General features: G+C 37.8%; 1 protein-coding gene across 25 annotated transcripts in view; it reads right to left on the bottom strand.

Annotated features, from left to right (window-relative positions):
* The window catches only part of GRIA3 (glutamate ionotropic receptor AMPA type subunit 3), a 375939-nt gene that overhangs the window by 98028 nt on the left and 262555 nt on the right, over positions 1-15356 (bottom strand). For all 25 annotated transcript variants that reach the window (XR_011647907.1, XR_011647905.1, XR_011647906.1 and 22 more), the window contains one exon: positions 5085-5461. Coding sequence is in view for 20 of the 25 variants with exons in the window: in XM_071213071.1 (XP_071069172.1) it covers positions 5085-5461 (377 nt within the window). In the remaining 5 variants the exon portion in view is untranslated. The remainder of the gene's footprint in view (positions 1-5084; positions 5462-15356) is intronic.

The raw sequence follows: 15356 nt of genomic DNA, 5'->3' as shown, positions 1-15356 counted from the left end.
AACAAAATAGGAAATACCAGAAAGCATGGCATATTGCATGGATAATGTTTGGTGCAACTTTTGCCATATACTTATACATATCTGTGTATTGAATCAAGAAGGTAAAAGTATTTCTTAAGGATCATGGTAAAAAAAGTTTGAAAGCCACTGCCCTGCTTGACAGTATCTATTGCAGTATAATATCCATATCTTGAAAAAGCATTTTATATATTTCAGAGCCATTGAAGAGTCACAACCTAAAATCTGTTATGAGAAAAATAACTGTTCATTTTGTCATTTTCAGGTCATAATCTTTACATTATTATTTAATGAAGCAATATGCATAAATGCTTCTAAAAACAAACAGCTTTTAAAGAGTTCTGTTTGAATATGAAGCACTCTGGTAGGGATATCACAAATTTAGTTTTGAAAATTCATTTACAGAAACCTATACAATCTCTAGCCTTAATGACTGTGGCATTGTCTCAACACAGATTACCAGCCATGTTAAAAATCATTCAATTATGGGATCATTCAGAAACCTTAGTTTCTTGAGATGAGTGTCAAAAAAAAAAAAAAAAGAAACTAGCAAAACAAACGAATTCCCAAATGATATCACAAAAATGCACAGAAAAAATGGGGAATGATATAATTTGGAGAATTATACCTCAAGCAGGTTGAGAGTGGCAAAAAATTGTGACATAAAACCAACATATTTAGACAAATAAGTTTTGCCATATACATGCTATACTATCTATGCTGCTTAAGGTGATTACTAGTGAGTTATACTGCAAAGCTTCATTTAAAATGTTTTGCTCCCCAAGTGGATACTCTCAAAATGAAAAATGCTGTGAAAACATGGTAGGTAACCTTCTGAGTCCTTATATCCTAAATGAAAATCCCTATACAGTTGTATAATTGACTCTGGCCAATATTTGGTATAATATTCAATTTTGTCAAAAAACTATAACTTTTTATTTCAGAAAACATTAAGTTTTTCTGATTACAGACATGTTACATTCACTACAATATTTTATGATTAATTATTCACCACCTTTTTTTTTTGGTGAGTTAACACAAACTAAGTGGATGAGAGGCCCAGGACTCTCATATAAAGTATTTTTTAACAGCTTCACTGAGATATAATTTCATACATAAAATTCAGTAATGTGAGCATACAATTCAATGGTTGTAGTAAATTTAGAGTTTTGCAACCAATGCTACAATCCAGATTTGGAACATTTCTATCACCCCCAAAAGTTCACTCATGCTCTTTTATAGTTAATCCCCATAGGGTTGAGATTAGGGTGAGGTGAGTGAGGTATTTGCCATATGTGCAAAATTTAAAGGGGCTGCCAAAACTCAGTTATCAAGGAAGTAATATTTTAATTCACTATTTTAAAATATCAAAATGCCAAAATCCATGATGAATAAAATATCAAACTTTTAAATATAGACTGGTTCTGACCCTAAACTTGCTCTACTTGGTCTTACTTACCTCACCCTCATCCTGGCCTTGATTATGCTCACTTTCCCATCCTCTCCAGGCCCTGGCAACTACTAATATACTTTCTACCTGTATGGATTTGCCTATTCTGAGTAAATGTAATAATACAACATGGAATATACAATAAATGTAATTCAATAAATGGAATCAAATACTATGTGGCCTTATGTGTTTGGCCTCTTTAATTTAGCTTAATAATGTTTTTGAGGTTCACCCATGTGGTTCAGTAGTTTGTTTTTCATTGCTGAGTAATACTGCCTTGTATGGATATACCACATTTTTATCCATTCACTAGTTGATGGACTTTTGGTTTGTTTCCATTGGCTATTATAAATTTAAAGATGCTATGAACATCTCTGTATAAGTTTTTGTATGGACATATGTTTTCCTTTATAGATAAATAAGAGTAAAATTGCTATGTCACATTTTAAGTATATGTGTAACTTTTTAAGAAACTGCCAAACTATTTTCTACTGTGACTGTAGCATCTACTAATGGATGAGAATTAATATTCCACACCCTCAGCATCACTGGGTATTGTGTTTCTTTTTGATTACAGGCATTCCAGAGGGTGTGTAGTGGTATCTCATTGTGGCTTTAATTTGCATTTCCCTAATGACTAATAACGAACATCCTTTCATGTGCTTTTTAGCCATTTGCATATCCCTTTTGTGGAAATATCCATTCAAATTTTTTCTCCATTTTTAAAATTGGGTTATTTGTCTTATTAGTGAGTTACAAGGGTTCTTTATTATAGTCTAGATACAAATCCTTTATCAGATATATGATTTGCTAGTATTTTCTCCCAGTCTGTGGCTTGTCTTCTTTTATTTTTAAGGCAAAGGAATAAAGAATTTATTAAGAAACAGAAAAAGAGATAGTACATAGCCAAGACATGGGTGCAGGCCATGCTACAGGGTGAGATATGCATGTGGAGACCCTGGGTAGGCCTTTATAAGGCTTTTCCTCCTATCCTTTTCCCATATTAAGGAGAGATCTCAGTATTTGCTGTCCTGATTGGTTGCTTTTCTACATTCATGGTGCCTTTTGAAATGCAAGGGTTTTTAATTTTGTTGAATCTAGTTTACCAATTTTTTCTTTTATGGATCATGCTTGTGTTTTTATATCTAAGAACTCTGAAAAATCCAAAATCAAAAAGACTTTCTCCTGTTTACTTTTAGAAGTTTTATAGTTTCAACTCTTATATTTAGGTCTAAGTTCTACTTGTAATATATGGTGTGAGATAAATCCTAAGTACACTTTTTTACATGTGGCTATCCAATTGTTCCAGCACCTCTTATTGAAGACTATTCTTCCACCATTAAATGTATTTGGCAACTTTGATGAAAATTAGTCATTGCTAGTATATGATTGAATTTTTAAAATTTATCTATTTGTTTTTGTTTCTCTCTGCTTCCCCCCACCATTGTCTGCTCTCAGTGTCCATTCACTGTGTGTTCTTCTGTGTCTGCTTGCATTCTCGTCAGCAGCACCATGAATCTGTGTCTCTTTTTGTTGTGTCATCTTGCTGCATCAGCTTTCTGTGTATGTGGTGCCACTCCTGGGCAGGCTGTGCTTTTTTCGCATGGGGCAGCTCTCCTTGAGGGGTGCACTCCTTGAGTGTGGGGCTCCACTACGCAGGGGACACCCCTGCGTGGCAAGGCACTCCTTGTGTGCATCAGCTCTGCATGTGGGCCAACTCAGCACACAGGTCTGGAGGCCCTGGGTTTGAACCTTGGACCTCCCATGTGGTAGGTGGAAGCTCTATCAGCTGAGCCAAATTTGCTTCCCAATATGATTGAATTTTGGATATCTATTTTGTGTTCAACAACCTGGCTAAACTCATTTACTAGTTCTAATCATTTTTGTGGATATCTGGGAATTTTTCACATGTAGAATCATGCCATCTATGAATGTCTTCTTTTCCAAACTGGATGTCTACGTGGACATACTTACCTTGTTCCCAATCTTATAAGGAAGCATTTATTATTTCACTATTAAGTATGTTAACTGTGGGTTGAGGATCTTCCCTTCTATGTCTAGTTTGTTGAGAGTTTTCATTATAAATGGATGTTAGGGTTCATGTTTATCATTTTAAAAAATCTTCCTGCTTATTTTTATATCTGGTTTCCTAGGAGTTGTTCCTATGTCTGCACTGATTAGAAAGATATTGTATTCAAATACCTTAAGCATGTAAAGCATCTGATCTCTGCTGATGAATGTGTGACTAGGTAGGGCAGCACATTCAAAGTCGAGGCAATTTTCAAGTCTGCCCTGGGTTTTACTTTCCACAGTGCCTTTTCAAGTACCCTATTCATGTGTGTCCAGTTTCAGATTGGCCAGGAGTATATGAATAGCTTGGACCCTCTCCAGGTCTCTACTGTGCATATGCTCAGCTGCAGCCATGAATGTTTGCCCCAACCTCGTCATAACCACCCCAATGGTAACCTCAGACAAGTAAAGCTTCCTCTACTTGCTGGTCTTTGAGAAGTTGCTTCTACCACAAGACTGCTGGGCATGCATATTGCCCACTGCTCCAAAACAATAGAACCTCTTTTGAGAATATCAAGGACTGCCATGCCCTGGTAGAACCTCCAAGACAATCAAGCTGGGTGTAGGAATAGGAGGAGTCCCAGAGCAGAGCACCAGGGACTCCCCATGGTTTTACTTGAAGCTCAGTAGTTTTTCAAGCATAATTGCTTCTCAGATTGTTGTATTATTTTTGTTCATTTCCAGAGTGATAAAACAGTTTTTCTGGTCAATTTTGTCCAGTTTTATGGTGGAGAGACTTTTACTGTCTCTTCACTAAGTCATAGATGGAAGTCCCACTTTACATACAATATTTTGATTACAAACTCACCGCCAATTATTTTTTTAATGTGAATTAATACTTGAGATAGGTTGGCATAGTCTAAACCATGGTGCATATTCAGTCAACCACATGGTTATAATTGAAGGCTTCAGAATACCTCTTTTCCTAATCTGTGATGATATATGAACGTCCAATATTAAAGATTCATTGCTTTTGATAAAAAAATCTGTTGCCAGAAATCTTTCAGCAATGACAAGTTATCCTTGGAAATTAGAGAGCAATTCAGGGAAGGTAGGCTTGGGTGGAATAGTACAATATATAATGCTAGGCAATCTGAGGGAAAATTAAAAAGAAAGGACTGAAAGGAGAAAGTGGGAAGATTTTAAAGATGAGTTCTACTTTCAAATTTTATCTAGATCCAATCTCTTTTAGCTCTTTTAATGATGAAACCATGTCTCTTTGTTCTGATCAAGAGTTTGTGTTAGATTTATATAAATGATATTATAATTAGCTGGCAATGATGACTAAATTCAGAGTTTAAATATTTGCTATAATGTATACAAATTTATGATACCATAGAAATGCATTAAAGACCTTCAAAGCAAGAACACGGACATGCTCATTTCATGGATGCAAGCAAACAAAATGTCTTGATGATAGATTTTGTCATTGGATGGAATGTTAATTGGAAGCAATATGGACTTGAGATGGGTGAATATTTGATGAACATGAGTAGAGTATGGCCATAAAATGCAAAGAGGCATTGGGTATGACATGGAAACAAACCTTGGAGAAATATCGCATCCTTGTTGCATAAAGGCACCCAAGGAAAACCAAAGACTGTTAAATATTCCAAATTCATTTGGAGGATCAGGAGGGCTTTGTGGGTCACGAGGTTCTTCATTGTTATCTTCCAAGTGCCATTCGTAAGGGCTGAATCTGCTGACTAGGAAAAGAACTACACTGACTCCAATGTAAGCGAAGACGATGCACATCCAGATTTCATAAGCCAAAGGATCCAGAAATGAGAATACGCCTGGTTTTGATTTCTGAGGCTTCTTTATCATGATGGAGATGCCCAGGCTCATAAACGGCTTTGAAAAATCTATGACTTCTTCGCGGACCAGTGTTATAGTGAGTGGAGCAACAGCTATATCTGCTCTCTGAAAAAAACCCACATAGATGACTTAGAGACAGTATTTCAATCAGTTGTTTGTCATAATATATCTCTTTGGGGAAATACAAGGTCCTAAATTACTATAAACAATCAACCTATAAGTACTCAGGTTATAAAATCATTTGCATTTTTGGGGCTCTAAAGTGCTTCAATTTGATGGTAAGCAAACTGACTTTTTGTCCTCTGAAATATGTAGGCTTAATGCAACTGAGTCAATTTTTTTTCTAAAATTAATTTTTTTACAATCTGGCAACTCTATCTGTACCATACTCCTTGTGATATGTCACTGTTCGACTTTTGTTCACTTTAATTTTCATGCACTTATGTCTTATCTAGCTCACTTGACTAAATTCTTGTGGAGCAAGTGTAATAGCCTACACTTCTTATATCTGCTGCCCCCTTACCATCAGGTGCAATACAGGGTCATAATTCTCAACTTAACACCTGGGTGTTTGTTATCTTCTATTATTATTGATTTTTTTTGGAGAGTTTGTCTATTAAAACATAGATTCTTTGACGGTAGGGACTTATTGTTCTATTTTTGCGTCTACCAACAAAACAGATCCTAAACCAAGGAAATTGTACGTGCTTTTTAAAAGTTGTTGATTATTGAGTATGATATATGCAAATATGAAAGATTCCTACTTGAGTAGCAAGGTTAAGGTAGTTATTATAATAAATATCAATTTATACAGTAAGCCATATTTTCTGGTGATGAATACCAGGTTAACATTCACATTTATTGGATCAATAAAATAAATGTGTCAGTAGTGTACTGTATAATTAGCTCAGGCAGAGGCATTAATCTCATGAAAATAGGCACTAGGAATTTCTGCACTTATTTCTTTTGTTTTCCACAACTGGAGCCAGGCCTTAAAATGTACATATAGTAAAATGCTTCTGACTAAGGAAAGGCTTTTGGATGGTATATTAGGTATGACGTGAAACCAACAGTTTTAATGATCAATTTTTCTATGTTAAATAGTTATACCTCAGTATCCCTACTAATGGAAGAGGTGGGAGTAGAATAATGATGAAGTCAGAGGAACATATGAGATGGCATATTTTCAAAGAAATGAAGTTTTACTACTTTCAATTACATATAGTAACTCAAACTGGTTAAGAAATACTGCTTAATTTATTTAAGGGAACTGCAGATAATAAACTACTTGCTAACATTCCTTGAGCACTTACTTTGTGAGAATCTGTGCTAAGCACCTTACATACATTATCTCCTTTAATTCTCACAGTAACATTGATGTTAGTGCTATTATCATTTCAGAGATGGTAAACTGAGGCACTGAGAGGCTGCTATTAGAAACCCAATCTCCAGATTTCAAACTCACTTTCTTAATCACCATAATATTTTAACTGAACAGATATGTGCAGGTTTCTATTATACACTACTTTTATGTACAGTTATTGACCTCAGTCAACTCCTCTCAGGTTCAATCCAATATATATGTGAGGGCCTTTTCTGAGCCAAGAACTATTTTAAATGCTGGGGATGAAGCAGTGAGCAGAACAGATAAAAGAGACAAAAATCCTTTCCCTTAGGTAGGGCATTCTACATCTACTACATCCTAGTAGAAGTTGCAGAAAGTATGAATTTATTGAAACCAACTAACAGCTTGCTGACCAAATCTACCTTGACAGTTCACCACCACCTCAAACTTACCATTTCTGAAATTAAATCTATCATCTATCACCCCAAAGTATATTCTCCTCTTAAGTCAGAATGATGTTCCTTCCAATCATTTTCCAGTTCCCAGTCCTGCCCCCTCTGCAGATAACCTTTCCTATTATTTTGCTGAGAAGGTGGATATGAGCTCAGTTATTTCAATGGCTGTCCTCTGCTGCTCAATATATTCCTGAATCTTCATCCATCCCTTCTCTCATTCCCATCTCATAAAAAAGTAACTTTTTCTTTCTAAGGTTTAATCTACTTATACCTTGCATCTCATATTCTTCTGTCTCTTCTGAAAACCCAGATCAACCTAGCTGTCTCTTTTACATCTTTAATATCTCCTTCTCCATTAATCTATCCCAACAGTTCTCAAAGTGTGTAGTCCTTTGATTAGCAGCATCAGTGTCACCTGCAAACGTGTTAGAAATGCAAATTATCAGGCCCCACCTGACATACAGAATCAGAAACTCTGGGAATGGGTCATAGGAATCTCTATTTTAAGGAGCCCTCTAGGCGATTCTGTTGTGTGTTGTAATTTGAGAGCCATTGAATCTATCCTTTTAGCTTAAAACCATACTCAGGCATTTCAGTTTACTAACAAACAAAAACACAGGCTAGGGAAGCGGTCTTGGCCCAGTGGTTAGTGTGTCCGTCTACCACATGGGAGGTCTGCAGTTCAAACCCCGGGCCTCCTTGACCCGTGTGGAGCTGGCCCATGTGCAGTGCTGATGCGCACAAGGAGTGCTGTGCCATGCAGGGATGTCCCCCGTGTAGGGGAGCCCCACGTGCAAGGAGTGCACCCCGTAAGGAGAGCCGCCCAGCGGGAAAGAAAGTGCAGCCTGCCCAAGAATGGCGCCGCCCACACGGAGAGCTGACACAACAAGATGACGCAACAAAAAGAGACACAGGTTCCCATGCCACTGACAACAACAGAAGCAGACAAAGAAGACGCAGCAAATAGACACAGAGAACAGACAACCGGGGTGGGGGAAGGAGGAGAGAAATAAATAAATAAATAAATCTTTAAAAAAAAAACAGGCTACTTTCCCCCCACCTTCTTTTGAATATGCTACCCCTTAACCATAGTACATGTCTCTATTACTGTAAATCTTCTTAAAATTATACACATTTATTCTTGATTTCAACACTACTTTCTCCTTATACCCCATGTGAACTAGCTGCTATCCTTTACAATTTGCTGAAATTGTTTCTTGAACTATATACTTGTTTACCAAATTCAAAGCCTTTTCCTTCGGCCTCAATTGCTCATGTGACACCATTGGCCTTTTGTACTATATTCTCTCTTTCCTTGGGTCTCTGATACTATGGGTTCTTCTACCTCTCTAAATGTTCCTTCTTTGGTCTTCCTTCCTAGTTCTTCTCTCTCAATGAAGGAGTATCTTTGTACCAACAGACCCTATTCATGGTGTCAAGAGATAATGAAATTTTGTGGAATAAGCAAGATTCTTTAATTGTCCTTCACATTCTCCCCTCAATATTATCTAGTCTCATGGCTTCAATTCTCACCTCATTGTGGATGATTTCTGAATTTCCAGTCTTGTTCTTTTGCCCCAGCTCCAGTTCCACATTTTTAATTGGAGGGGAGCCAAAGCCAAATTTTATCTATTTTACCTCTTTACTTGGGGCCAGTCCTGGTCACAGAAACAAAAGTAATTGAGGAAAATAGATTTGCCAGAAAGCTAATGGATTTTTGGCAGAGAAAGTATGAATCAGCTAGAAAGAATCTTGTTATGTCAAGAGAATTCACAGATAAAACCACCTTCTATCTTTGCCAACATGTTTCTGTCTCCTGCTCAAAGCATGCAAATACCCCTTTAGTGTCATTTCCCTTTTAATCTCATTTGAATTTAATTACTTAATTTAACTAGTTTTTTTTTTGATATTTCAAGTCTAAACAATTGATAGTTCTAAGAGAAATTACCATGTCTTATTTTGGAAGTAAGAAGTAAGGGGGTATTTGTGTGAGAAAATCACTTTGGACCAAATTTAGGGGAACTGGATTCTTTTTCAAACAGATAAAGAAAGGAGTTTGAGAATCTTGACCCCTATAGAGGATTGAATTGTGTCCCACCTAATGATATATTCTTCTCAACCCTGGTACCTGTGAACATGCACTTATTTGGAAATTGGGTCTTTTCAGATCTAATCAAGTTAAGATGAGATCATACTAGGTTAGGGTGGACCCTTATCCAATAAATTTGAATACAGAGATACCCCCCCCCCCAGAGACACAAAAAGAAGAATGCCATGTGAAGACAGAGGCAGAGGTTGGAGTGATATGTCTCCAAGCCAAGGAATGCCAACGATTGTCTATAACCACCAGAAGCTAGGACAGAGGCATGGAACAGCTTCTCCCTTGGAGCATCCATAAGGAACTGAGCCTACTGACATTTTGATTTCGGACTTCTAACCTCTAGAACTGTGAGAGAATATATCTCTTGTTTTAAGCCACCCAGTTTGTGGTATTTTGTTATGGAAGCCCTAAAAAATGAATACAACTCCTTTAAAAGAAACGAGCTGAAACACTCACCAGACGGTAAGCACAGTTAAATACTAACAAGAAGTGGCTGCTTGACAAAGCAGGACTAGAGTTTCCCAGGAAATTCAGCAAAAGAACAGATTCCCAAAGCTGGCCATTCCTAGTTTGAAGTACTTTTGAAATCACGAAAGATAGCAGGAAGAATCTGTTTTCCTCAGGCATTTGCCTTTTCCCCCACAGCCTGGCATTTCTGCCTTTTCTGAATTGTTCCTTTCTAAGGAGATTTTTCAAAGAAGGTAAAGTTTGTTTTTTAGGATGGTGCTTCCCCAATGAAGAATGGAATTAACTCTGTGCTCATTTAAGCCTCATTGATGTGGATCTGTTCCAGAATGAGAATTATCCAAGCTAAACCTTAAAAAGGACCTATCACAGATGAATAAAGATAAAGGAGCAGCAAAAAAAAGCAGGTGGAAGAACTCAACCAATAGAAAGGAAGGGAGTTGCTGATTAAGCTGATTATTAAAGGAAATGGGCAGGAGTAGGTAACTAGTGCTCAAAAATATCTGTTTACTGCTCGGGACTGCCATAGAATACAGATGAAGAGGAAGGTCACTTTCAAGGCAAATTAAAGATTTAAGAGGCCAAGTAATGAATAGGTGAAAAAGGCTACTCCCTAAATGACATTTCATTCCTCATCTTTGCTCCTAAGGAAAGTTGGCTGTGGCTGGGAGTGTTGTTAGAAATTTTGACAGGGGGTAGGGAGTAGGTGAAATTCTGTCTCAATAATGAAGTGCCTCACTTGTGGTGTCCTGAATCACTCCCACAGGTTTTTACCCTCAAGCCTCTGCCTGCGCTGGTCACAGCAGTAGGTAGATCATTTTCAGAAACCTAGTTGTGTGCGTAAGTGGTATGAGGGTGCTCCAGTTTCCAGAGAAAAACAAAAACTAAATACAGAAAATGTAAAGAGCTCAGGGTGAGAGTTTGCTAGTGCTTTTGCTTGAATCCTGACTACTTAGAGGATTTTAATCAAGCGGTGTGAGAGTGGCTGTGTGGGTTCCGTAAACACCAAATTCAGCTTGATTTTCCTACTCACTGGTGAAAAACCAGGAACAATGACATTAAAGCAGGATACAGGGATTTAGTTTGAGGAGATTTATAATCCTTTCCTTAGGTGGGTTGTCCAATTCATAAATTTCACAAAACTTAAAAATACAACAAACTTACATGTGCAGTGATGATGCACTTAAAAATCTGACAGATTTAAGAGGGAAATGACACTTAGTTAAATGTAATTCTTTTTAAAAAGTTTGAGCCATAAGGTTTATGCTATATCTTAAAGAATTTTATCTGATTATTTGATACAAAACTTGTAACCCACCTGGAGCCCATGTATATGCAGAAGCATGTCAGACACCATTTTAAAACACTTTCTGAAAGCAAGGGGAAGGATGGGAGAGAGGGAGGTAGGCAATGTATTGGTGAGCAATGCATAAGACATTATATATTATCTGAGAGGAGAGGTAGACATACCATGACCCCATATCCCTGTATCAACTATGAGGCTTTAGTGGCCCTTGGCAGACATTTCCTTTGGAAAGTTTAAATGTGTTAGATAAAAGAGTAGGGAAGAATTAAGCTAGATGATAGGAATATAATTGTTATATGTTAGGGGACAGGAATTAAACTGCTTTATTGACTGTATTCTATAGGATATTTACTATCTGCAATTGTTAAGATGTGGAGAAAGACACAAGGCCTATTTAAATCTGTGCAACAAGCATTGTCACAATAGTATTTCCTCATTTATCTAGAACAGATGTTCTAGTCTGGATCTATTGATTAGGGACCCTTGTCATTGGAAAGCTAAGGGAGTCAAATACAAAGTGGAGATAAAAGAGTGTCCTAGATGTTGTATGTCCTCCCATGGCCCACTGGATGGAACGTGGGAGAGTGTGGGCTATGATGTGGAACATGGGACATGGGGTGCAGCGATGCCCGGAGATGTACTCACCAGACACAATGGATGTGTCATGATGATGGGGGAGAGTGTTACTGTGGGGGGAGTGGTGGGGTGGGGGCGGTGGGGGTGAATGGGAACCTCATAGTTTTTGAATGTAATATTTTTTATAAAATGAATAAATTGAGTAGAATTTGGAAAAAAAAAAAGAGTGTCCTAGGAGTTCAGCAAAGATCTAGTGGGACTAAATTTGGTTGAAAATATTTCCCTACTCTCTTGACTCAGAATAACAGACTTCCATGTATCATTAATGCCCCTTCCTGAAGTTCACAAGCATCATTTGAAAGAGTGGGACACTTTTTTTCAAACCATCAGCCTTTCTGCCAAAGCCCAGTGTAATCACCTGAAGAAGACAAGAGAATATTTGGCATCTGTTACCGAACCTTGCTTCTCTGCCTTTTAGCTGGAAGGATAGATAGACTTTCTGCCTTTCTTAATGGAAAATGATCTATCTTAGGATAGTGACAGCCTAAGATATAATTTCCCAAAGGTAGAAAAATGTCAGTGTGAATATCATCTGTAAAATTGCCATTTGTCCTGGGTGCATGAAGGAGTCTGGGGATACCCAGGAGATGCAACATGAAATCAACCATCTCCCACCCCATCTCTATCCCCAAGCTGTCTGCTGTCTTTTAAGTCAGAGGGACTAATCTGGGCACTAGCTTGTCTGGCCTTTCCCAGGGCAAATCCTCTTCTTTTTCCCTGGTTCTAAGTGCTAGGAACATAAGGAACTGAACAGCTGCCTGCTGGTAGGTGTCCTTTTGTCAATTAGGCGCTCAGTTTCTTTCCAGTCCATTTCCTTTCTTTTTCTGTTAGGTCATGTCTCCTCTCTAAGGGCAGATATTCCCAGCTGTCTACAATGGGTTTTGAAATATTTCTAGTGATAACTAGAGATGTTCACTACATTATCCCAGGAACCACAGATAAGCAGGATAGGTTTCTTGGGTGGAAAAGCATATAAGCCTAAAAAGGTAGGAGAGGGTTTCTGAATTTGATACCACACCAAGTGTCCCACAGGTCTGACAAATGTAGTGAACTGAGCCAATGTGATCCAGTGGACAGAGCACTGGACAGGGCATCGGAAAACCTGGATTATAGTTTTAGCTCTGCCAATCTGTGTGGTGATTTTGTGACTTGTCACAATCTCTACCACCATTCCTATCATCCTTACCCTCAATGGGACCTTGTTTCCCTGTTTTACCCAATGGACAGTTCTGTTGTCTAGTGCTAGTTGTCCCCATAATCATTTGTAAAATGAATGAAGAAATAGGCTAACTGATGTCTAAGAGCCCTGCTAGCAACAAAATCCTGTTTTTATATGCCTTATTAAAACATGTGCTATTTGGAAGCCATAAAAACTTGTGGTCTGCAAGCCATTTGAGCTGGGCATAATTACCATGTGGTCATGCTACAGACATCTAGATCACAATCAAAACTGCTGAAAGTTAGTAGACAGTTTCAAGTCCATGACGTTCTGAAGAGCTAACCTAATGGGGCACATTGTATCCTACTGTTTGTTTCAAAAATAGCTTTCTTAGAGATATAAGGTGCCCCAAACATCTACCTTAATGTGAATTTTTTAGAGAATAAAAACTTATTTAAGAATCGTCTGAAAAGAGGCTTGATTGGCTTCTTTATTTATTAGCAGTAAAAATTTAATTCATTTTTACTCTTTCTTGAGACTTTAAGGGTAGATATTGAAATCTCCTTTGCAAAGCTTTCTTCATCTCTGCCTTTCTTCATTTTTTCCTACTCTTATCTGTTTTATACACTATATACTAAAAGCATAACAGAAAATACCCTAAATATAAAGTAGTGCCTATCTGTGTAGTTTTCATGTTCACTGTAACAAATAGTTTCATTTTCCTCATGCTTTTGCTCAGTAAGCCCTTAAAATCACTGGGAGTTTTCTGACCTTTTTCTTCAGCAACTTGCAAGCCACAAGAGACCAGGCCTGCCAGAAACAAGTGCCTGTGCTTTCACCTTTCTCCATTTCTATCATTGATAGAGAAGTTGAATACTTCCTAATGCCAAAACATTAAAACTTCTAAATGAAGATGAAAAAAAATATTTAACTTACAAGCTCATCCTCCCTAACAAGAGCTCTTCCTCCAAGCATGATTAGAAAATATTCATGTTTTCATAGCCACAGGTTTTAGAGGAAAGTAGAATTTGGCAGTTTACTTAGTAATGGGCTGGTTGGCTTTTGGTTCTTTGGAATCATCTTGTGTTTTAAGTCCAGAAGGCAATAGAAACTTGTTCTAGGTCAATAGAAGGGGTAGTATATTCCATAAGAATTTTCCCTAGCCTCTGCTTTTGTCTTTAGTAGAGAGAACTAGAGGGAAAATATTGGAAGGCTTCTCCAGAGGAAATTTTAACCTATTGTGAAGTAGAGAGATGGCATCTAAATTAATAAACAAATAAAGGACTCACTAATTGTCAAGCACCCACCCCCAACACAGGCATACAAATTGGAAACAGGAAGGGGTATGTAGTGATTAAGTGAGCACAGTACAGAGGACACGCCATAGGAGAAACCAAAACCTAGTGAGAAAATTGGTTTTAGTCTGAACAGGGTCAGGAAATCTGCCTTGCTTGACATCACTGCATCTAATGTCCTGCCTTCAACTGGCAGGAGGACACTGGTCTCTTTAAGTATTTCCTTTGAGATTACAGAGCTCTGGTCAATGAATTAGGATGGCCTGGTAGAGCTCATGGTAGAGCACATATCAGTTACCCTGGGCCAATGGAAACTCACACCCCACATTTCCTACCAGGCCACTATGGCCAGTTTTCTCTTCAGAGTGGCTAAGGCCCAAAGGGTACTTGCAATAAATTTCAACTACTTTTCAGGATAAGGTAAGCCTGAAACAACACTTTGGTGAAGGGCAGTATAATGTAATAAAGAGCATGGACGTCATGGAGACCCTGGTTTGGATCATGGTACCACTACAAGCTGTTTGGTCTTTGACATGTGACCTTATCTCTCTAAGCCTTGATTTTCTTATCTGTAAAATGGGCTACCTCCTTACACGTGTGTTGTGAGAATTAAGTGAGATAATGACTGTAAAGCACTTAGCACAGTGCCTGGCAACTGATAAATACTCAACAAATGTTAGCTATTATTACTATTATTATTATTATAGGATTATCTCTTGCCAAGGAGTCAATTCAATGAATATTGACTGGACATTACTGCATACCAGACATTGATTAATTACAACAAAAATTGGTGGAGTGGGCATCAGCATCCCAGGATCCTCGGATTGGGGAATGAACTGTGGACCAAAGTAGACTTAGTGGTATTCTACTATAGACTTATTGTGATTCTAGCTGTGGAAGAAAACTTATCATTGATGTGGAGGCAGTGGCCACTGGATGTTCTGAGGGGAAGGAGAGGGAAAAATAGGTGTAATATGGGAGCATTTTTGGGACTTGGTAATTGTCCTGAATGACATTGCAATGACAGATATAGGTCATTACATATCTTGTCAAAACTTACAAAATTGTGTGGGAGAGAGTGTAAACCACAGTGTAAGCTATAATCCACACTTAGTAGCAATACTCCAAAATGTCTTCATCAATTGTAACAAATCTTCCATGCTAGTGAAGGGTGTTGTTGATATAAGAAAACATGAGAAGGGTAAGGAGCAGGACATATGGGAATCCCCTATATT

Source organism: Dasypus novemcinctus, chromosome X, assembly GCF_030445035.2.
Source record: "Dasypus novemcinctus isolate mDasNov1 chromosome X, mDasNov1.1.hap2, whole genome shotgun sequence".
Taxonomy (NCBI): Eukaryota; Metazoa; Chordata; class Mammalia; order Cingulata; family Dasypodidae; genus Dasypus; species Dasypus novemcinctus.
The sequence above is the reverse complement of the archived record's forward strand: the minus strand, read 5'-3'. Positions and strand labels throughout refer to the sequence as shown.